The following is a 23,071-nucleotide window of genomic DNA, read 5'->3' as shown; positions in this document are numbered from 1 at the left end:
CTTTTCCTAAGACTTCTTTGGTAAGATTCTTACATTCTTTGGATATGGTAAGAGTTTTGAAATCTTATGTTGAAGCTATTCAGATTTCAGATAGTCTTTAGTCTATTTGTTATCTTTTCTGGTGTTAGGAAGGTCAAAAGGCTTCTGCCATTTATTTGACATCTTGCTTAAACTTTTGATTCATCATGCTTATTTGGAGTCGGGTGGATTCCCGCCTCGGAGGATTACGGCTCATTCTACTAGGTAAGTTTCTACTTCCTGGGCTTTTTAAGAATGAAGCTTCTGTTGATCAGATTTGCAAAGCAATGACTTGGTCTTCTTTGCATACTTTTACTTTGTTCTACCATTTTGATGTTTTCTCTTCTTTAGAAGCAGTTTTGGTAGAATGGTACTTCAGGCAGCTGTTTCAGTTTGATTCTTCTGCTTATATTTTCAGTTTTTTTCATTATAAAAATTGAAACTTTTTTGATTTGGGTAGTGGATTAATTTTTCAGCGGAATTGGCTGTCTTTATTTTATCCCTCCCTCTCTAGTGACTCTTGCGTGGAAGTTCCACATCTTGGGTATTTATTATCCCATACGTCACTAGCTCATGGACTCTTTCTAATTACATGAAAGAAAACATAATTTATGTAAGAACTTACCTGATAAATTCATTTCTTTCATATTAGCAAGAGTCCATGAGGCCCACCCTTTTGTTGTGGTTATGATTTTTTTAAGTTCTTACATAAATTATGTTTTTGTACCCTTCTGACTGATACCTTTTAACAATGAGATCCCTCTGATGCTTTGGAAGCTCTCTGTGGACCATGGCTTTTGCTGTGGGATGCGACTAAGAAAATTTCAGGAAAGACCAACTAGAGCAGCTGAACTTTATTTGGGGTTAATCAGAGGCACTTTAAATGATAGCAGGTGTATGCTGACTCCTATTTAACATGATTTTGAATGCGATTGCTTAATTCTGAACACAGCTACATCCCCAGTTATGCAACCACATTATTTTAGTTTTTTTTGTTTTCTTCCCTCCACCTAAAAGATTTCAGTTTGTTTTTCAATTGAGTTGTACAGTTTATAGGTGACATTAAAAGTGGAAAAAGTTCTGAAATTATTTATCTTTGTCTCATTTTTTTGCATCACAGACACCTGACGTTTTAACAGGGTTGTGTAGACTTTTTATATCCACTGTGTGTGTGTGTGTGTATGTGTGTGTGTGTATATATATATATATATATATATATATATGTGTGTGCGTGTATATATATATATATATATATATATATATATATATATATATATATTTATATATATATATATATGTGTGTGTGTGTATATATATATATATATATATATATATATATATATATATATATATATATATATATATGTGTGTGTGTATATACAGTGTGTATATATATATATATATATATATATATACACACTCATGTGTCTGCACTCTCATTTCCAATGGTCTGCTACCAGGGTGCAAAGTCTATTCTTCAATAGTGATGCAAACATTGTTCACTGTTTGGTCTGAGGTAGGGGTCTGGGAACCCCGGAAACGTCACCGTGAAATAAATATAATTATATTCATCTAAATCCAGCGAGTGAGTATTATGTTAATTTGTCTATTTTCTTTTACAAGATACGATGAGTCCACGGATTTCATCCTTACTTGTGGGATATCGCCTCCTGGTCATCAGGAGGAGGCAAAGAGCACCACAGCAGAGCTGTATATATAGCTCCTCCCTTCCCTCCCACTCCAGTCATTCTCTTTGCCTGTGTTAGTGATAGGAAGAGGTAAATTGTTAGTTTAGATTCTTCAATCAAGAGTTTATTATTTTTAAAATGGTGCCAAAGTGTACTATTTTACTATAGGGTGTAGCCGCATTCCTTGTCAGCCTCTAGAGTAGAGCTACAGGTGGCTTTAGAGCAGTGGGAACTGGTGGGGTTTTAGCCTCACTGCGCCTCCCATACTTGTGCTGCCCTTCTGGAATATGGTCTTAGCATATAGTAACTAATGCCCTTCTGTTTCCACAGGACTGCTGGAGGGAGAAGACCTCTTGACACTGTGGGACGTCTTCATGCTGTTATGCAGCATTGAGGTAAGTGCAGTCTTTCTTTTTCTGGGGATATAAGATCTCAGACATGGCTGTACGCTTACATTCTGCTGGACAGATCTTGGACTCTCACAGGGCTCCTTGTCCATAGCCTGTGGGTTCTCTTAGGGTTAAGTAGCACCCACTGCGATGTTTGTTCTCCCTAAAGCTGCGTGTTACTTTAGATAACACGTTTATTGGGCTCATGTTAAGTGCTTTGTATAGCTCAAGGGGGTTTATTTGGCTGACGCTGTGGATGTTATGTTTTTCTTTATTACCGGAACCATCCGGTTTACATTTCAGACTTATTTATGTGATCTCCTATTATGGAGCCGTCACGACCGCGTGGGCTTTATTGCATTCTAGCCCAGTCTGACAATATGGCTGTATCGCTACTTGCTTTGGTCTTCAATCACGCCCACGATAGGCGGGACTTCCTTGGCGCGCTGGGGCAGTAGTTTTGCCGCGATGCTCTTATTTCCGGAAGTCCCGGTGTCTTGCGTGTTAATAGTGAAACGCTGCAACCGCATGGGTTAGAAGCAAGTGGTTTGCAGCGTCGTAGTGCTGATCAGGAGCCGACTTTAGTGGCGGATTGACTGTTGGTCGATTGAGGGGGCAGGTAGGCGCCTCAGCAGAGCTGCTGAGGCGAGGTGCCTTTGTCTGAAGTTTTCACTATTATTGTATTCTGATATAGCTGTCATTTTCCATATTTTCTGGTGTCATTATTTGGGCAGTTTTTTTTTATTTATTTTTTTATAAAGATTATAGTTCAATAAAAAAAAAAAAAAAAGACTCTTTTTTTTGTTTTACAGAGACAAGTTGTTGCTTCTGTTTTTTCTGTTACTTCATGGATTCAGATATAATTCAAGCTGTCCCATGTGCTATGTGTTTGAATGCCCCTGTGGAACCTCCTGTTCCTTTTTGCCCTTCATGTGTTCAGAGGGCTTTGCATTATAAAGACCAAATTTTTTATGATACATCATTGCCTAAAGCGGATGCTTCTCAAGCTACTGATGAGATGCAGTGTATGCCGCAGCTTTCTCCCCAAGCGTCACAGCCTTTAACTCCCGCTCAAGCGGTGCCATTTTGCCAGTTTCTGCTGCATTTACTTTAAAAGACATTGCTGCAGTGATGTCTTCTACTCTTTCTGATGCGTTATCTAATTTTCCAAATATATCGCACAGCAACATACAAGAAGAGACAATTGTGTGGTCAATTCAGTCTCTGATTCTCTGATGGCGATTGAGGACGTACCCGTCTGCAGTGAACGGGAGGGCACGGAGGTCCTGTCTGAAGGTGAACTCTCTGATTCTGGGAGCGCCTTGCCCATGACCGACTCTGAAGTCTCTTTCAGGTTTAAGCTGGAACACCTTTGCCTATTACTAAGGGAGGTGTTGGTTACTCTGAATGATTGTGACTCAATAGTGGTCCCTCCAGAAAAATTTAGTAAGTTGGACAAATATTTGGAAGTTCCTTCTTACTCGGATGTTTTTCCGGTTCCTAAGAGAACTTCAGAGATCCTGGCTAAAGAATGGGAAGAGGCCAGGTATTCCATTCTCCCCTTCTCCTATTTTTAAGAAAATGTACCCTATCGCTGATGCTATTAGGGATTCTTGGAAGACGGTTCCCAAGATTGAGGGAGCCATCTCTACCCAGGCCAAACGGACTACTATCCCTATTGAGGATAATTGTGCTTTTAAGGACCCCATGGATAAGAAGTTGGAGGGTCTCCTTAAAAAGATGTATGTTCACCAGGGATTTCTTTTGCAACCGGCAGCCTGTATTGTTACAGTTACCACAGCGGCCGCTTATTGGTTTGATGCCCTGGAAGAGTCTCTTAAGATGGAGACTCCTCTGGAAGAGATACAGGATCGGATTAAAGCTCTTAAGTTAGCTAATTTGTTTATTATGGATGCTTCTCTGCAGATTACTTAATTGGCGGCTAAGAGTTCGGGCTTTGCCATCTTAGCGCGCATGGCTTTATGGTTGAAGTCTTGGTCTGCGGATGTGTCATCCAAGTCTAAGCTTTTGGCTATTCCTTACAAGGGGAAGACCCTATTTGGGCCTGACTTGAAGGAAATTATTTCTGACATCACGGGAGGCAAGGGTCATCTCCTCTCTCAGGATAAAAAGTCCAAACAGAGAGGGCGACAGAGTAATTTTCATCCTTTCGAAATTTCAATGGAGTTCCCTCTTCCGCTAAACAGGAAGGGAATTATTCACAACCAAGTCCATTTGGAAACCCAACCAGTCTTCGAACAAAGGTAAACAATCCAAGAAACCAGCTGCTACTACCAAGTCGGCATAAAGGGACCGGATCTAGTGGGGGGCAGACTTTCTCTCTTTGTCCAGGCTTGGATAAGAGATGATCAGGATCCCTGGACGCTAGAAATTGTGTCTCAGGGGTATCAGTTGGAATTCAGAAATTCTCCCCCCAGAGGGAGGTTTCTTCTTTCACGATTGTCTGTAGACCAGATAAAAAGAGAGGCGTTCTTACGCTGTGTAAGAGATCTCTCCTCCATGGGAGTAATATGTCCTGTTCCAATACAGGAACAGGGACAAGGGTTTCATTCAAATCTTTGTAGTTCCCAAAAAAGAGGGAACGTTCCGACCTATTTTAGACCTCAAATGTCTAAACAAGTTTCTCAGACTTCCATCCTTCAAGATGGAAACTATTCATACCATTCTTCAATTGATCCAGGAGGGTCAATTTATGACTACCGTGGATCTAAAGGACGCATATCTTCATGTTCCTATCCACAGAGATCATCACAAATTCCTGAGGTTTGCCTTTCTGGACAAACATTTTCAGTTCATGGCCCTTCCTTTTGGTCTGGCCACGGCACCCAGAATTTTCACAAAAGTTCTGGGGTCTCTGCTGGCGGTTCTAAGACCGTGGGGCATTGCAGTGGTGCCTTATCTGGACGATATTCCGATCCAGGCGTCGTCTTACTAGCTAGCAAAATCTCATACTGACATTGTTCTGTCCTTTCTGAGGACTCACGGGTGGAAAGTGAATCTGGAAAAGAGTTCGCTAGTTCCGCAGACAAGGGTTCCTTTCTTGGGAACTCTAATCGACTCTCTATCCATGGAAATCTTTTTGACAGAGGTCAGAAAGTTAAAGATTCTGAATACATGCAGAACCCTTCAGTCCAATCCTCGGCCGTCAGTGGCTCAGTGCATGGAGGCAATTGGATTGATGGTAGCAGCAATGGACATCATTCCGTTTGCTCGTTTTCATCTCAGACCTCTGCAACTGAGCATGCTCAGACAGTGGAATGGAGAATACACAAATTTGTCTTCTCAAATAAATCTAGATCAGGAGACAAGGGACTCTCTTCTATGGTGGTTGTCGCTGGATCATCTATCCCAAGGGACATGCTTCCGCAGACCCTCATGGGTGATAGTGACAACGGACTCCAGCCTGATAGGGTGGGGAGCAGTCTGGAATTCCCTGAGGGCTCAGGGTGTATGGACTCAATCGGAGTCTCTACTTCCCATCAATATCCTAGAGTTGAGAGCAATATTCAATGCGCTTCAGGCTTGGCCTCAGTTGGCTTCGGCCAAATTCATCAGATTCCAGTCGGACAACATCACGACTGTAGCTTACATCAATCATCAGGGAGGAACAAGGAGTTCCTTAGCGATGACAGAAGTAGCATCCGGAGGAATGGGAACTCCATCCGGAGGTATCTATATATATATATAACCTGTTTCTCAAGTGGGGCAGGCCGGAGTTGGATCTTATGGCATCTCGTCAGAATGCCAAGCTTCCGAGATACGGGTCCAGGGACCCCCAGGCCGAGCTGATAGATGCCTTGGCAGTGCCTTGGTCATTCACCCTAGCTTATGTGTTCCCTCAATTTGCTCTTCTTCCTTGAGTGATTGCTCGGGTCAAACAGGAGTCAGCTTCGGTGATCCTCATCGCTCCTGCGTGGCCTCGCAGGACTTGGTATGCCGATCTGGTGGATTTGTCATCTCAGCCACCGTGGAAACTTCCATTGAGGAAAGACCTTCTCATTCAGGGACCCTTCCATCATCTGAATCTGGTTTCTCTGCAGCTAACTGCTTGGAGATTGAACGCTTGATTTTATCGAAGCGTGGATTCTCTGCTTCAGTCATTCATACCTTGATTCAGGCGCATAAGCCTGTTACTAGAAAGATTTACCATAAGATATGGCGTAAATATTTTTATTGGTGCGAATCCAAGGGCTACTCTTGGAGTTGGGTTCGGATTCCCAGTATTTTGTCTTTTCTCCAAGAAGGATTGGGGAAAGGGTTGTCAGAGAGTTCCTTTAAAGGGACAGATTTCTGCCTTGTCTATTTTGCTGCACAAGCATCTTGCAGATGTTCCAGATGTTCAATCTTTTTGTCAGGCTCTGACTAGAATCAGGCCTGTGTTTAGACCAATTGCTCATCCTTGGAGTTTGAATTTAGTTCTTAATGTTCTTCAAGGGGGGGGGGGGTCCGTTTGAACCTATGCATTCCATAGATATTAAGTTGTTATCTTGGAAGGTTTTATTTTTGGTTGCTATTTCTTCTGTTCGCAGAGTTTCTGAGCTTTCGGCATTACAATGTGATTCTCCTTATCTTATTTTCCATGTGGATAAAGGTGGTATTACGTACCAAACCTGGTTTTCTTCCTAAGGTTGTTTCTAATAGAATATTAATCAGGAAATTGTTGTTCCTTCCTTGTGTCCTAATCCTTCTTCTAAGAAGGAGCGTCTGTTACATAATTTGAACGTGGTCCTTGCCTTGAAGTTCTACTTACAGGCGACTAAGGATTTTCGTCAATCGTCTTCCTTGTTTGTCGTTTTTTCTGAGAAACGTCGGGATCAGAAGCCTACGGCTACCTCTCTTTCCTTTTGGCTGAAGAGTATCATCCGTTTTGCATATGAGACTGCTGGACAGCAGCCTCCTGAACTAATTACGGCTCATTCCACTAGGGCTGTGGCTTCCTCATCGGCATTCAAAAATGATGCTTCTGTTGAACAAATTTGCAAGGCTGCAACTTGGTCGTCTCTTCACACTTTTTCCAAATTTTACAAATTCGATACTTTTGCCTCGTCTGAGGCTGTTTTTGGGAGAAAAGTTCTTCAAGCAGTGGTGCCTTCCGTTTAGGTTCCCTGTCTTGTCCCTCCCGTTTCATCCGTGTACTATAGCTTTGGTATTGTATCCCACAAGTAAGGATGAAATCCCTGGACTCATCGTATTTTGTAAAAGAAAATGAAATTTATTCTTACCTGATAAATTTGTTTCTTTTACGATACGATGAGTCCACGGCCCACCCTGTTTTTCTAAGACAGGTCTTTAATTTTGTTAAACTTCAGTCACCTCTGCGCCTTGGCTTTTCCTTTCTCTTCCTAACTTCGGTCGAATGACTGGAGTGGGAGGGAAGGGAGGAGCTATATACACAGCTCTGCTGTGGTGCTCTTTGCCTCCTCCTGCTGACCAGGAGGCGATATCCCACAAATAAGGATGAAATCTGTGGACTCATCGTATCGTAAAAGAAACAAATTTATCAGGTAAGAATAAATTTCATTTTCTCCAACATAGGTGTGTCCGGTCCACGGCGTCATCCTTACTTGTGGGATATTCTCTTCCCCAACAGGAAATGGCAAAGAGCCCAGCAAAGCTGGTCACATGATCCCTCCTAGGCTCCGCCTTCCCCAGTCATTCTCTTTGCCGTTGTACAGGCAACATCTCCACGGAGATGGCTTAGAGTTTTTTAGTGTTTAACTGTAGTTTTTATTATTCAATCAAGAGTTTGTTATTTTAAAATAGTGCTGGTATGTACTATTTACTCTGAAACAGAAAAGAGATGAAGATTTCTGTTTGTAAGAGGAAAATGATTTTAGCAACCGTTACTAAAATCGATGGCTGTTCCACACAGGACTGTTGAGAGGAATTAACTTCAGTTGGGGGAACAGTGAGCAGACTTTTGCTGCTTGAGGTATGACACATTCTAACAAGACGATGTAATGCTGGAAGCTGTCATTTTCCCTATGGGATCCGGTAAGCCATTTTATTACAGACAGTAAATAAGGGCTTCACAAGGGCTTTTTAAGACTGTAGACATTTTCTGGGCTAAATCGATTTATATATAAACATATTTTATACTCCATAGCCTTGAGGAATTATTTTAATCTTGGGAATTTTGTAATATAACCGGCAGGCACTGTATTGGACACCTTATTCTCTAGGGGCTTTCCCTAATCATAGGCAGAGTCTCATTTTCGCGCCTGTATTGCGCACTTGTTTTTGAGAAGCATGACATGCAGATGCATGTGTGAGGAGCTCTGATACATAGAAAAGACTTTCTGAAGGCGTCATTTGGTATCGTATTCCCCTTTGGGCTTGGTTGGGTCTCAGCAAAGCAGATACCAGGGACTGTAAAGGGGTTAAATATAAAAACGGCTCAGGTTCCGTTATTTTAAGGGTTAAAGCTTCCAAATTTGGTGTGCAATACTTTTAAGGCTTTAAGACACTGTGGTGAAAATTTTGTGAATTTTGAACAATTCCTTCATACTTTTTTGCAATTGCAGTAATAAAGTGTGTTCAGTTTAAAATTTAAAGTGACAGTAACGGTTTCATTTTAAAACGTTTTTTGCACTTTGTTATCAAGTTTATGCCTGTTTAACATGTCTGAACTGCCAGATAGACTGTGTTCTGAATGTGGGGAAGCCAAGGTCCCTTCTCATTTAAATAGATGTGATTTATGTGACACAAAATTTAGAGAAAATGATGCCCAAGATGATTCCTCAAGTGAGGGGAGTAAGCATGGTACTGCATCATCCCCTCCTTCGTCTACACCAGTCTTGCCCACACAAGAGGCCCCTAGTACATCTAGCGCGCCAATACTCCTTACTATGCAACAATTAACGGCTGTAATGGATAATTCTATCAAAAACATTTTAGCCAAAATGCCCACTTATCAGCGAAAGCGCGACTGCTCTGTTTTAGAAAATACTGAAGAGCATGAGGACGCTGATGATATTGTTTCTGAAGGGCCCCTACACCAGTCTGAGGGGGCCAGGGAGGTTTTGTCTGAGGGAGAAATTTCAGATTCAGGGAAAATTTCTCAACAAGCTGAACCTGATGTGATTACATTTAAATTTAAGTTGGAACATCTCCGCGCTCTGCTTAAGGAGGTGTTATCCACTCTGGATGATTGTGAGAATTTGGTCATCCCAGAGAAACTATGTAAAATGGACAAGTTCCTAGAGGTCCCGGGGCCCCCCGAAGCTTTTCCTATACCCAAGCGGGTGGCGGACATTGTAAATAAAGAATGGGAAAGGCCCGGTATACCTTTCGTCCCTCCCCCCATATTTAAAAAATTGTTTCCTATGGTCGACCCCAGAAAGGACTTATGGCAGACAGTTCCCAAGGTCGAGGGGGCGGTTTCTACTCTAAACAAACGCACCACTATACCCATAGAAGATAGTTGTGCTTTCAAAGATCCTATGGATAAAAAATTAGAAGGTTTGCTTAAAAAGATGTTTGTTCAGCAAGGTTACCTTCTACAACCAATTTCATGCATTATCCCTGTCACTACAGCCGCGTGTTTCTGGTTCGATGAGCTAGAAAAGGCGATCACTAGTAATTCTCCTTCTTATGAGGAGATTATGGACAGAATCCGTGCTCTTAAATTGGCTAATTCTTTCACCCTAGACGCCACTTTGCAATTGGCTAGGTTAGCGGCGAAAAATTCTGGGTTTGCTATTGTGGCGCGCAGAGCGCTTTGGTTAAAATCTTGGTCAGCGGATGCGTCTTCCAAGAACAAATTGCTTAACATTCCTTTCAAGGGGAAAACGCTGTTTGGCCCTGACTTGAAAGAGATTATCTCTGATATCACTGGGGGCAAGGGCCACGCCCTTCCTCAGGATAGGTCTTTCAAGGCCAAAAATAAACCTAATTTTCGTCCCTTTCGTAGAAACGGACCAGCCCCAAGTGCTACGTCCTCTAAGCAAGAGGGTAATACTTCTCAAGCCAAGCCAGCCTGGAGACCAATGCAAGGCTGGAACAAGGGAAAGCAGGCCAAGAAACCTGCCACTGCTACCAAGACAGCATGAGATGTTGGCCCCCGATCCGGGACCGGATCTGGTGGGGGGCAGACTCTCTCTCTTCGCTCAGGCTTGGGCAAGAGATGTTCTGGATCCTTGGGCGCTAGAAATAGTCTCCCAAGGTTATCTTCTGGAATTCAAAGGGCTTCCCCCAAGGGGGAGGTTCCACAGGTCTCAATTGTCTTCAGACCACATAAAAACACAGGCATTCTTACATTGTGTAGAAGACCTGTTAAAAATGGGAGTGATTCATCCTGTTCCATTAGGAGAACAAGGGATGGGGTTCTACTCCAATCTGTTCGTAGTTCCCAAAAAAGAGGGAACGTTCAGACCAATCTTAGATCTCAAGATCCTAAACAAGTTTCTCAAGGTTCCATCGTTCAAAATGGAAACCATTCGAACAATTCTTCCTTCCATCCAGGAAGGTCAATTCATGACCACGGTGGATTTAAAGGATGCGTATCTACATATTCCTATCCACAAGGAACATCATCGGTTCCTAAGGTTTGCATTCCTGGACAAACATTACCAGTTTGTGGCGCTTCCTTTCGGATTAGCCACTGCTCCAAGGATTTTCACAAAGGTACTAGGGTCCCTTCTAGCGGTGCTAAGACCAAGGGGCATTGCAGTAGTACCTTACTTGGACGACATTCTGATTCAAGCGTCGTCCCTTCCTCAAGCAAAGGCTCACACGGACATTGTCCTGGCCTTTCTCAGATCTCACGGATGGAAAGTGAACGTAGAAAAGAGTTCTCTATCTCCGTCAACGAGGGTTCCCTTCTTGGGAACAATAATAGACTCCTTAGAAATGAGGATTTTTCTGACAGAGGCCAGAAAAACAAAACTTCTAAACTCTTGTCAAATACTTCATTCCGTTCCTCTTCCTTCCATAGCGCAGTGCATGGAAGTAATAGGTTTGATGGTAGCGGCAATGGACATAGTTCCTTTTGCGCGCATTCATCTAAGACCATTACAACTGTGCATGCTCAGTCAGTGGAATGGGGACTATACAGACTTGTCTCCGACGATACAAGTAAATCAGAGGACCAGAGATTCACTCCGTTGGTGGCTGTCCCTGGACAACCTGTCACAGGGGATGAGCTTCCGCAGACCAGAGTGGGTCATTGTCACGACCGACGCCAGTCTGATGGGCTGGGGCGCGGTCTGGGGACCCCTGAAAGCTCAGGGTCTTTGGTCTCGGGAAGAATCTCTTCTACCGATAAATATTCTGGAACTGAGAGCGATACTCAATGCTCTCAAGGCTTGGCCTCAGCTAGCAAAGGCCAAGTTCATACGGTTTCAATCAGACAACATGACGACTGTTGCGTACATCAACCATCAGGGGGGAACAAGGAGTTCCCTGGCGATGGAAGAAGTGACCAAAATCATTCAATGGGCGGAGACTCACTCCTGCCACTTGTCTGCAATCCACATCCCAGGAGTGGAAAATTGGGAAGCGGATTTTCTGAGTCGTCAGACATTACATCCGGGGGAGTGGGAACTCCATCCGGAAATCTTTGCCCACATTACTCAACTGTGGGACATTCCAGACATGGATCTGATGGCCTCTCGTCAGAACTTCAAGGTTCCTTGCTACGGGTCCAGATCCAGGGATCCCAAGGCGACTCTAGTAGATGCACTAGTAGCACCTTGGACCTTCAAACTAGCTTATGTATTCCCGCCGTTTCCTCTCATCCCCAGGCTGGTAGCCAGGATCAATCAGGAGAGGGCATCGGTGATCTTGATAGCTCCTGCGTGGCCACGCAGGACTTGGTATGCAGACCTGGTGAATATGTCATCGGCTCCACCATGGAAGCTACCTTTGAGACGAGACCTTCTTGTTCAAGGTCCGTTCGAACATCCGAATCTGGTCTCACTCCAACTGTCTGCTTGGAGATTGAACGCTTGATCTTATCAAAGCGAGGGTTCTCAGATTCTGTTATTGATACTCTTGTTCAGGCCAGAAAGCCTGTAACTAGAAAAATTTACCACAAAATATGGAAAAAATAGATCTGTTGGTGTGAATCTAAAGGATTCCCTTGGGACAAGGTAAAAATTCCTAAGATTCTATCCTTTCTTCAAGAAGGATTGGAGAAAGGATTATCTGCAAGTTCCTTGAAGGGACAGATTTCTGCCTTGTCTGTGTTACTTCACAAAAAGCTGGCAGCTGTGCCAGATGTTCAAGCCTTTGTTCAGGCTCTGGTTAGAATCAAGCCTGTTTACAAACCTTTGACTCCTCCCTGGAGTCTCAATTTAGTTCTTTCAGTTCTTCAGGGGGTTCCGTTTGAACCCTTACATTCCGTTGATATTAAGTTATTATCTTGGAAAGTTTTGTTTTTGGTTGCAATTTCTTCTGCTAGAAGAGTTTCAGAATTATCTGCTCTGCAGTGTTCTCCTCCTTATCTGGTGTTCCATGCAGATAAGGTGGTTTTACGTACTAAACCTGGTTTTCTTCCGAAAGTTGTTTCTAACAAAAACATTAACCAGGAGATAGTCGTGCCTTCTTTGTGTCCGAATCCAGTTTCAAAGAAGGAACGTTTGTTGCACAATTTGGAGGTTGTTCGCGCTCTGAAATTCTATTTAGATGCTACAAAGGATTTTAGACAAACATCTTCCTTGTTTGTTGTTTATTCTGGTAAAAGGAGAGGTCAAAAAGCAACTTCTACCTCTCTCTCTTTTTGGATTAAAAGCATCATCAGATTGGCTTATGAGACTGCCGGACGGCAGCCTCCTGAAAGAATCACAGCTCATTCCACTAGGGCTGTGGCTTCCACATGGGCCTTCAAGAACGAGGCTTCTGTTGATCAGATATGTAAGGCAGCGACTTGGTCTTCACTGCACACTTTTACCAAATTTTACAAGTTTGATACTTTTGCTTCTTCTGAGGCTATTTTTGGGAGAAAGGTTTTGCAAGCCGTGGTGCCTTCCATTTAGGTGACCTGATTTGCTCCCTCCCTTCATCCGTGTCCTAAAGCTTTGGTATTGGTTCCCACAAGTAAGGATGACGCCGTGGACCGGACACACCTATGTTGGAGAAAACAGAATTTATGTTTACCTGATAAATTACTTTCTCCAACGGTGTGTCCGGTCCACGGCTCGCCCTGGTTTTTTAATCAGGTCTGATAATTTATTTTCTTTAACTACAGTCACCACGGTATCATATGATTTCTCCTATGCAAATATTCCTCCTTTACGTCGGTCGAATGACTGGGGAAGGTGGAGCCTAGGAGGGATCATGTGACCAGTTTTGCTGGGCTCTTTGCCATTTCCTGTTGGGGAAGAGAATATCCCACAAGTAAGGATGACGCCGTGGACCGGACACACCGTTGGAGAAAGTAATTTATCAGGTAAACATAAATTCTGTTTTTTATCATTTCATATTGTTTGATTTTCTCATACCATAAAATTCAGACTTGCTACCACAGTCATAAGAGTATTATGAGGGAGGAATGGGATCGATAAAGAAATTCATCCATAGAAATCAGATACATTTTTTTTATAGCACACCCTGGGGGTATTTTATTTTTTTACCCAAAAGTCATTATTTTAAAAGTGGTTTTGTTTTCACTTTTCAACTTTGTCCCAGCAATTGAGGTCCATGCTGTTAGCTACAAATGACAGCATAGAGCTTGAATAGCTAATGATTCGTAAATCAGCCTGATTGAATCTCTGCTTGTGTTTCTACATTTTAAGGGAGTTTCATTTATCATCTTCATCATATTGGTCTGCAGTATGCAGATGTACAAATATTTAGTTGTAATTTTGCATAAACAGCATTTCTGTCTTTCTAATTGCACAGTATTTCAAATGTTATATATATATATATATATATATATATATATATATATAATGTATGTAATGTATATGTACCTGTGTGCCCTTGTCCTGGAGTGCAGCGAAGACCAACATGAACAAAATTTCTGGGTATTTTCTGGTTTTATGAATAAAAAAAAAATTAGCACAGGTAGTTTGAATGGTTTTTCACTAATTTCTATGGATTGTATTTTTTGCTCCAAACTATTCTAATTTCCAATTCAACACTATATTCTGCATTAAAATTTTACATCCATTTGTTATTTAATTGTATATGAAAAATAAGAGAAAAACATATTATTAATGTGTATTTTTTTCCTGCTTCTTTTTCCTCTTATTTTAGCAACATTGTACACATCATGTATTTTGATCGGTGTATTCCTAAATGGAGCAGTGCCAATATTCTTTGAACTGTTTGTGGAAACCGTTTACCCCATACCAGAGGGAATCGCTTGTGGAGTTGTCACCTTTTTAAGTAACGTGTTCATGGGAGTTTTGTTACTTTTCTTAACTTTTTATCATACTGGTGAGTACATAGTTAAAAATGCCCTCTTTTATGTTCAAAGCTTAGTCAACATTAAATATGCATGCTCTATTAGAATCATGAAAGTTTAAACAGTTTCCAATTGACTTATTTTACCAAACTTGCTTTGCTCTCTTGGTATACTTTGTTGAATAGTATACTAAAGTAGGCTCAGGAGCAACAATGCACTACTGGGAGCTAGCTGTTTATAGGTGGTGTTACATATGCCTCTTGTCATTGGCTTACTTGATGTGTTTAGTTAGCTCCCAGTGGTGCACTGTTAATCTTGAACAAATACTTACAAGAGAACAAAGACAATTTGATAGAAGTAAATTGAAACTTTGTTTGAAATTACACGCTCTATGAAAGTTCAATTTTGACTTTACTGTCCCTTTAACAATTTGAACCCAGTGTTCTCCACGTCTATATTATATTTATTTATATATACATATATATGTCTAGGGTGATTACATAAGTCTGTGGACCTTTGACTTGTTCCCAGTTTGTTTGATTGAGAGCTTGCATTGTATGGGTACATAGGGACCCAGGTTTTGGGAGAGACCTTGATGTGGTACCTGGGCTTGTCCCATTTGGCCATATGCGCTACCTAACTCTTTCAGTTTTGCTTTTAATCTTAGCTGAGTACTTGCAAGTGAGTGCTAGACTTCCTCTGTCTGTGTGTGTGTGTGTGTGTATGTGTATATATATATATATATATATATATATATATATATATATATATATATATATATATATATATATACATATACATACACACCCCTGTTAAAATGTCAGGTTTCTGTGATGTAATAAAATGAGACAAAGATAAATCATTTCAGAACTTTTTCCACCTGTAATGTGACCTATAAACTGTTCAACTCAATTGAAAAACAAACTGAAATCTTTTAGGTAGAGGGAAGAAACAAATAATATAGTTGCATAAGTGTGCACACTAATACTTTGTTGAAGCACCTTTTGATTTTATTACAGCACTCAGTCTTTTTCGGTATGAGTCTATCAGCATGGCACATTTTGACTTGGCAAGATTTGCCCACTCTTCTTTGCAAAAACACTCCAAATCTGTCAGATTGCGAGGGCATCTCCTGTGCACAGCCCTCTTCAGATCACCCCACAGATTTTCTGACTGGGCCATTCCAAAACTTTAATCTTCTTCTGGTGAAACCATTCCTTTGTTGATTTGGATGTATGCTTTGGGTCGTTGTCATGCTGTGAAAGATGAAGTTCCTCTTCATGTTCAGCTTTCTAGCAGAAGCCTGAAGGTTTTGTGCCAATATTGACTGGTATTTGGAACTGTTCATAATTCCCTCTAGCTTAACAAAGGCCCCAGTTCCAGCTGAAGAAAAACAGCCCCAAAGCATGATGCTGCCACCACCATGCTTCACTGTGGGTATGGTGTTCTTTTGGTGATGTGCAGTGTTGTTTTTGCGCCAAACATATCTTTTGGTTTCATCAGACCATAACGTCTTTTCCCACATGCTTTTGGGAGACTTCAGATGTGTTTTTGCAAAATGTAGCCTGGCTTGGATGTTTTTCTTCGTCAGAAAAGGCTTTCGTCTTGCCACTCTACCCCATAGCCCAGGCATATGAAGAATATGTGAGATTGTTGTCGCTTGTACCACACAGCCAGTACTTGCCAGACATTCATGCAGCTCCTTTAATGTTGCTGTAGGCCTCTTGGTAGCCTCCCAGACCAGTTTTCTTCTCGTCTTTTCATCAATTTTGGAGGGACGTCCAGTTCTTGGTAATGTCACTGTTGTGCCATATTTTCTCCACTTGATGATGACTGTCTTCACTGTGTTCCATGGTATATCTAATGCCTTGGAAATTCTTTTGTACGCTTCTCCTAACTGATACCTTTTAACAATGAGATCCCTCTGATGCTTTGGAAGCTCTCTGCGAACCATGGCTTTTGCTGTAGGTTGCGACTAAGAAAATGTCAGGAAAGACCAACTAGAGCAGCTGAACTTTATTTGGGGTTAATCAGAGGCACTTTAAATGATGGCAGGTGTATGCTGACTCCTATTTAACATGATTTTGAACGTGATTGCTTAATTCTGAACACAGCTACATCCCCAGTTATAAGAGGGTGTGCACACTTATGCAACCACATTATTTTAGTTTTTTTTGTTTTCTTCCCTCCACCTAAAAGATTTCAGTTTGTTTTTCAATTGAGTTGTACAGTTTATAGATCACATTAAAGGTGGAAAAAGTTCTGAAATGATTTATCTTTGTCTCATTTTTTTACATCACAGAAACCTGACATTTTAACAAGGGTGTGTAGACTTTTTATATCCACTGTGTATATATATATATATATATATATATATATATATATATATATATATATAATTCATTAAAATTATGGGGGGATGTAAAAAAAACTGAAATTAAAATCCTCCATGTCTCAAAATTAAATCAATGTAAATATTCCACTTGCTTTATCCCCAGAAATAACTCATATACAATGTTACCAATGTACAAGAGAATTCTCTTGTGCATTGGTAACATTGTATATGAGTTATTTCTGGGGATAAAGCAAGCGGGGATTCTTGCCTAGATGTGCTAATTTCCTATGCAAATATTTACATTGATTTATTTATATATATACTGTGTATATATATATATATATATATATATATATATATATTTCTTTCATGTTATTGGCAAGAGTCCATGAGCTAATGACGTATGGGATATACAATCCTACCAGGAGGGGCAAAGTTTCCCAAACCTCAAAATGCCTATAAATACACCCCTCACCACACCCACAATTCAGTTTTACAAACTTTGCCTCCTATGGAGGTGGTAAAGTAAGTTTGTGCTTAGATTCTACGTTGATATGTGCTTCTCAGCATTTTGAAGCCTGATTCCTCTCAGAGTACAGAGAATGTCAGAGGGTTGAGAAGGGAATATCACCTATTGAATGCAATGGTTTTCCTCACGGGAGATCTATTTCATAGGTTCTCTGTTATCGGTCTTAGAGATTCATCTCCTACCTCCCTTATTCAGATTGACGATATACTCTCACATTCCATTACCTCTACTGATAACTGTTTCAGTACTGGTTTGGCTATCTGCTATATGTGGATGGGTGTCTTTCGGTAAGTATGTTTTCATTACTTAAGACACTCTCAGCTATGGTTTGGCACTTTATGTTTTAATGTAAAGTTCTAAATATATGTATTGTACTTATATTTGCCATGAGTCAGGTTTATGTATATTTCCTTTTGCAGACTATCAGTTTCATATTTGGGAAAATATTTTTCTTACCTGGGGTATAGTCTTTTTTAAATTGACTGGTTTATTAGGCTCGCGAGGGTGCAAAAGTTTATTGCGTCGTTCTTGGCATGAGAATATTTTTTGGGGCGAAGGTACGTCTGATGACGCAAATTCGTCATTTCCAGCGTCGTAGTTGACGCCTAGTTCCTTGCACAAGGTTGCGTCTTAAATGACGCGAGTGTGTCATATTCGGATGTTGTTAGCGCCAAAAAATGTTCGGTTTACGTTGTGCGTCATACTTGGCGCCAAATAATTTCATTATTTAAAACCCCATTCCTATGTGCCTCTTGCCTTTTTCTATGTCAGAGGGCTATGCTGTTTGCATTTTTTTTCCCATTCCTGAAACTGCCATATAAGGAAATTGATAATTTTGCTTTATATGTTGTTTTTTCTCTTACGTTTGCAAGATGTCTCAATCTGATCCTGTCTCAGAAACCACTGTTGGAATCCTGCTGCCTGATAACAGTTCTACCAAATCTAAGTGCATTTGTTGTAAATTTGTGGAGATTATATCTCCAGCTGTGGTATGTAATAGTTGTCATGATAAGCTTTTACATGCAGAGAATGTGTCCATCAGTAATAGTACAATGACTGTTGTTCCTTCAACATCTAATGTACATGATATACCTGTGAGTATAAAAGATTTTGTTGCTGATGCAATTCAGAAGGGGTTGTCTGCCAATCCCGCCTTCTAACAAACATAAAAGGTCTTTTAAAACTTCTCTTAAAGTTGATGAAATTTCAAGTGACCGACAACATACTGAATTATCCCCCTCTGATGAGGATCTATCTGATTCAGAAGATCCTTCCTCAGATATTGACATTGACAAATCTACTTATTTATTTAAAATGGAGTATATCCGTTCCTTGTTAAAATAAGGAACAGAAACCTAATCCTTCCCCCAAAGAATCTGGTTCCAATTGGAGACCTTCTTCAAGCTGGAGTAAATCCAAACCGTTTAAGAAACCAAAGCCAGCCCCCAAGCCTGCATGAAGGTGCGGCCCTCATTCTGGCTCAGCTGGTAGGGGGCAGATAAAGATTATTACAAGACATTTGGGCAGATTCTGTCCAAAATCAATGGATTCAGAGTATTGTCTCTCAAGGGTACCGAATAGGATTCAGAGTAAGACCTGTGAGAAGAGAGAAAACTAATTCAGACCAGTTCTGGATCTGAAAATTTTGAATTGTTATGTAAGAGTGTCAACTTTCAAGATGGTGGCTATAAGGACTATTCTGCCTTTTGTTCAGCAAGGGCATTATATGTCCACAGTAAACTTACAGGATGCATATCTTCATATTCCAATTCATCCAGATCACTATCAGTTTATGAGATTCTCTTTTCTAGACAAGCATTACCAATTTGTCACTCTCCCATTTGGCCTAGCGACAGCTCCTAGAATCTTTTCAAAGGTTGTCGGTGCCCTACTCTCTGTAATCAGAGAACGGGGTATTGCGGTGTTTCCTTATTTTGAAGATATCTTGGTACTAGCTCAGTCTTTACATTCTGCAGAATCTCACACGAATCAACTAGTGTTGTTTCTTCAAAAACATGGTTGGAGGATCAATTTACCAAAAAGTTCTTTGATTCCTCAGACAAGGGTCACCTTTTTAGGTTTCCAGATAGATTCTGTGTTCATGACTCTGTCTTTAACAGACAAGAGACAATTAAAATTGGTTTCAGCCTATCAGAACATTGTCTCAATCATTCCTTTCAGTAGCTATGTGCATGGAAGTTTTAGGTCTCATGACTGCAGCACCGGACGCGATCCCTTTTGCTCGTTTTCATATGAGACCTCTCCAGCTTTGTATGCTGAACCAATGGTGCAGGGATTATACAAATATATCACAATATCCTTAATTCCCAATGTTCGACTATCTCTGACTTAGTGGTTAGATCACCATTGTATAGTTCAAAGGGCCTCTTTTGTTCGTCCAACCTGGATTGTGATCACAACAGATGCAAGTCTTTCAGGTTGGGGAGCTGTCTGGGGATCTCTGACAGCACAAGGGGTTTGGAAATCTCAAGAGGCGAGATTACCAATCTATATTTTAGAACTCCGTGCTATTTTCAGGGCTCTTCAGGTTTGGCCTCTGTTGAAGAGAGAACCATTCATTTGTTTTCAGACAGACAATATCACAACTGTGGCATATGTCAATCATCAGGGCGGGACTCGCAGTCCCCTAGTTATGAAAGAAGTATCTCAGATACTTGCTTGGGCGGAATCCAGTTCCTGTCTAATTTCTGCGGTTCATATCCCAGGTATAGACAATTGGGAAGCGGATTATCTCAGCCGTCAGACTTTACATCTGGGGGAGTGGTCGCTCCATCCAGATGTGTTTTCTCAGATTGTTCAGATATGGGGTCTTCCAGAAATGGATCTGATGGCTTCCCATCTAAACAAGAAACTACCCAGGTACCTGTTCAGGTCCAGGGATCCTCAGGCGTAAGCGGTGGATGCGTTAGCAGTTCCTTGGTGTTACCAACCTGCTTATATCTTCCCGCCTCTGGTTCTTCTTCCAAGAATGATTTCCAAGATCATCATGGAACAATAGTTTGTGTTGCTGGTAGCTCCAGCATGGCCTCACAGGTTCTGGTATGTGGATCTTGTCCGGATGTCCAGTTGCCAACCTTGGCCACTTCCATTAAGGCCAGACCTTTTGTCTCAAGATCTGTTTTTCCATCAGGATCTCAAATCATTAAATTTGAAGGTATGGAAATTGAACGCCTAGTGTTTAGTCATAGAGGTTTCTCTCACTCAGTAATTAATACTATGTTAAAGGCTCGTAAATCTGTTTCTAGGAAGATGTATTATCAAGTTTGGAAGACATATTTCATGGTGTTCTTCTCATAAATTCTCCTGGCATTCGTTTAGAATTCCTAGAATTTTACAGTTTCTTCAGGATGGTTTGGATAAAGGTTTGTCAGCAAGTTCCTTGAAGGGACAAATCTCTGCCCTTTCTGTTTTATTTCACAGAAAGATTGCTAAACCTCCTGATATTCACTGTTGTGTACAGGCTTTGGTCTGTATTAAGCCTGTCATTAAATCAATCTCTCCTCCTTGGAGTCTTAATTTGGTTTTCAAGGCTTTGCAGGCTCCTCTGTTTGAGCCTATGCATTCTTTGGACATTAAACTACTTTCTTGGAAAGTATTGATCCTTTTGGCCATCTCTTCTGCTAGAAGAGTTTCCGAATGATCTGCTCTTTCTTGTGAATCTCCTTTTCTGATTTTCCATCAGGATAAGTCAATTTTGCGGACTTCATTTAAATTGCTACCTAAGGTTGTAAATTCTAACAACATTAATAGAGAAATTGTTGTCCCTTCTTTGTGTCCTAATCCGAAGAATTCTTTGGATGTGGTGAGAGCTTTGAAATATTGTGTTGAAACTACTAAAGATTTCAGGAAGACTTCTAGTCTATTTGTTATCTTTTCTTGTTCTAGGAAAGGTGAGAAGGCTTCTGCCATTTCCTTGGCATCGTGGTTAAAGCTTTTGATTTATCAGGCTTATTTGGAGTCGGGTTAGGACCCGCCTCAAAGAATTACAGCTTATTCTACTAGATCAGTCTCCACTTTGTCGGCTTTTCTGAATGAAGCTTCAGTTGATCCGATTTGCAAAGCAGCAACTTGGTCGTCTTTGTATACATTTACTAAATTCTACCGTTTTGATGTGTTTATTATGAGAATAAAAACTTATATTTTGGGTTGTGGATTTAATTTTTTTAGCGAAAAATGGCTGCTTTAATTTTATCCCTCCCTCTCTATTGACTCTTCTGTTCCACATCTTGGGCATTTCTATCCCATATGTCACTAGCTCATGGACTCTTGCCAATTACATGAAAGAAAACATAATTTATGTAAGAACTTACCTGATAAATTCATTTCTTTCATATTGGCAAGCGTCCATGAGACCCACCCTTTTTATGGGGGTTATGTTTTTTTGTATAAAGCACAATTTATACCAAATTCCTTTGTTGATGCTTTTTATTCCTATCTTTATCACCCCACTACTTGGCTATTCGTTAAACTGAATTGTGGGTGTGGTGAGGGGTATATTTATAGGCATTTTGAGGTTTGGGAAACTTTTCCCCTCCTGGTAGGATTGTATATCCCATACGTCACTAGCTCATGGACTCTTGCCAATATGAAAGAAATTAATTTATCAGGTAAGTTCTTACATAAATTATGTTTTTTAACCCTAAAAAAATTAGAAAATGATAATGGCACTACCAGTCAAAACTTTATAAACACACAAAACCTTGTAACAGAAGAAATATTAGAATTTAGCATACATGAAGAGAACTCTGTAATTACCCATAGTGGCCTGAAAAAACAACCTTTTACCCAGTCCACAACCAGGGGGAATATGTATCCCTTTTTAATTAACTGGTTTGTGATGATCTAATGAATGCTCTAGAAAAAAATAAGAAATTACATCCTAAGAAAGATAATCTAACTATAGAGGAAAAAATATCCCTTTAAAAACTTATAGAGGATACGAATATTATTTTTAGAGCAGCCGATAAGGGTGGAGGCCTGGTCATCCAGGACCGCCAAGATTATCTCAAAGAGGAGTATAATATATTAAATGACACCAAGACCTATAAGAAAATTACCTTTGATCCAACTATAAAATATAATAAACAATTTTCCTTCCCAGAGACAGTGAAGATTTTTACTTAAGTTTTCCTTTTTGTATATATAAACTAACTACCATGATACACATGGTTTGGTAGTTTTAAGTTTTATTAAGATATAAAATAAAGGGAGATAGGGACCACTAAGAGCAATAAATGGAGAATCCAAGTGCACGGTCAAAGACTATTTAATACAAACAATATAAAATAAGGACCTGAAGATGTATATGTAATAACATTGTTGATTGATCCAAACAACTTGGTAATGTGCATATGCTTCTTTCTTTTTTTGTTATGTCGATCCACTGTACAATGTAAACGTAATGTTGAAGATTGTAATCACTCCTGATCTCTCTTAATAAAAAGAATTTATTTTACAAGATATGACGAGTCCACGGATTTCATCCTTACTTATGGGATTACGCCTCCTGGTCAGCAGGAGGAGGCAAAGAGCACCACAGCATAGCTGTATATATAGCTCCTCCCTTCCCTCCCACTCCTGTCATTCTCTTGGCCTGTGTTAGTGATAGGAAGAGGCAGAGTGAGGGCATGCTCAGGCAGTGGAATGGAGATGCAAATTTGTCTCCTCAGATAGAACTGGATCAGGAGACAAGAGACTCTCTTCTTCAGTGGTTGTCGCTGG

At 40.6% G+C, this 23,071-nt stretch overlaps 1 protein-coding gene across 1 annotated transcript in view; it reads left to right on the top strand.

Annotated features, from left to right (window-relative positions):
• Positions 1–23,071, top strand: part of SLC49A4 (solute carrier family 49 member 4) — a 333,286-nt gene that overhangs the window by 260,293 nt on the left and 49,922 nt on the right. The window contains exon 8 of the mRNA XM_053698074.1: positions 14,315–14,497. Within this exon, the coding sequence (XP_053554049.1) occupies positions 14,315–14,497 (183 nt within the window). The remainder of the gene's footprint in view (positions 1–14,314; positions 14,498–23,071) is intronic.

This window comes from Bombina bombina, chromosome 1 (genome assembly GCF_027579735.1).
Source record: "Bombina bombina isolate aBomBom1 chromosome 1, aBomBom1.pri, whole genome shotgun sequence".
In the NCBI taxonomy this organism is placed as follows: Eukaryota; Metazoa; Chordata; class Amphibia; order Anura; family Bombinatoridae; genus Bombina; species Bombina bombina.
This window is presented reverse-complemented; position numbering and strand designations above follow the sequence as displayed.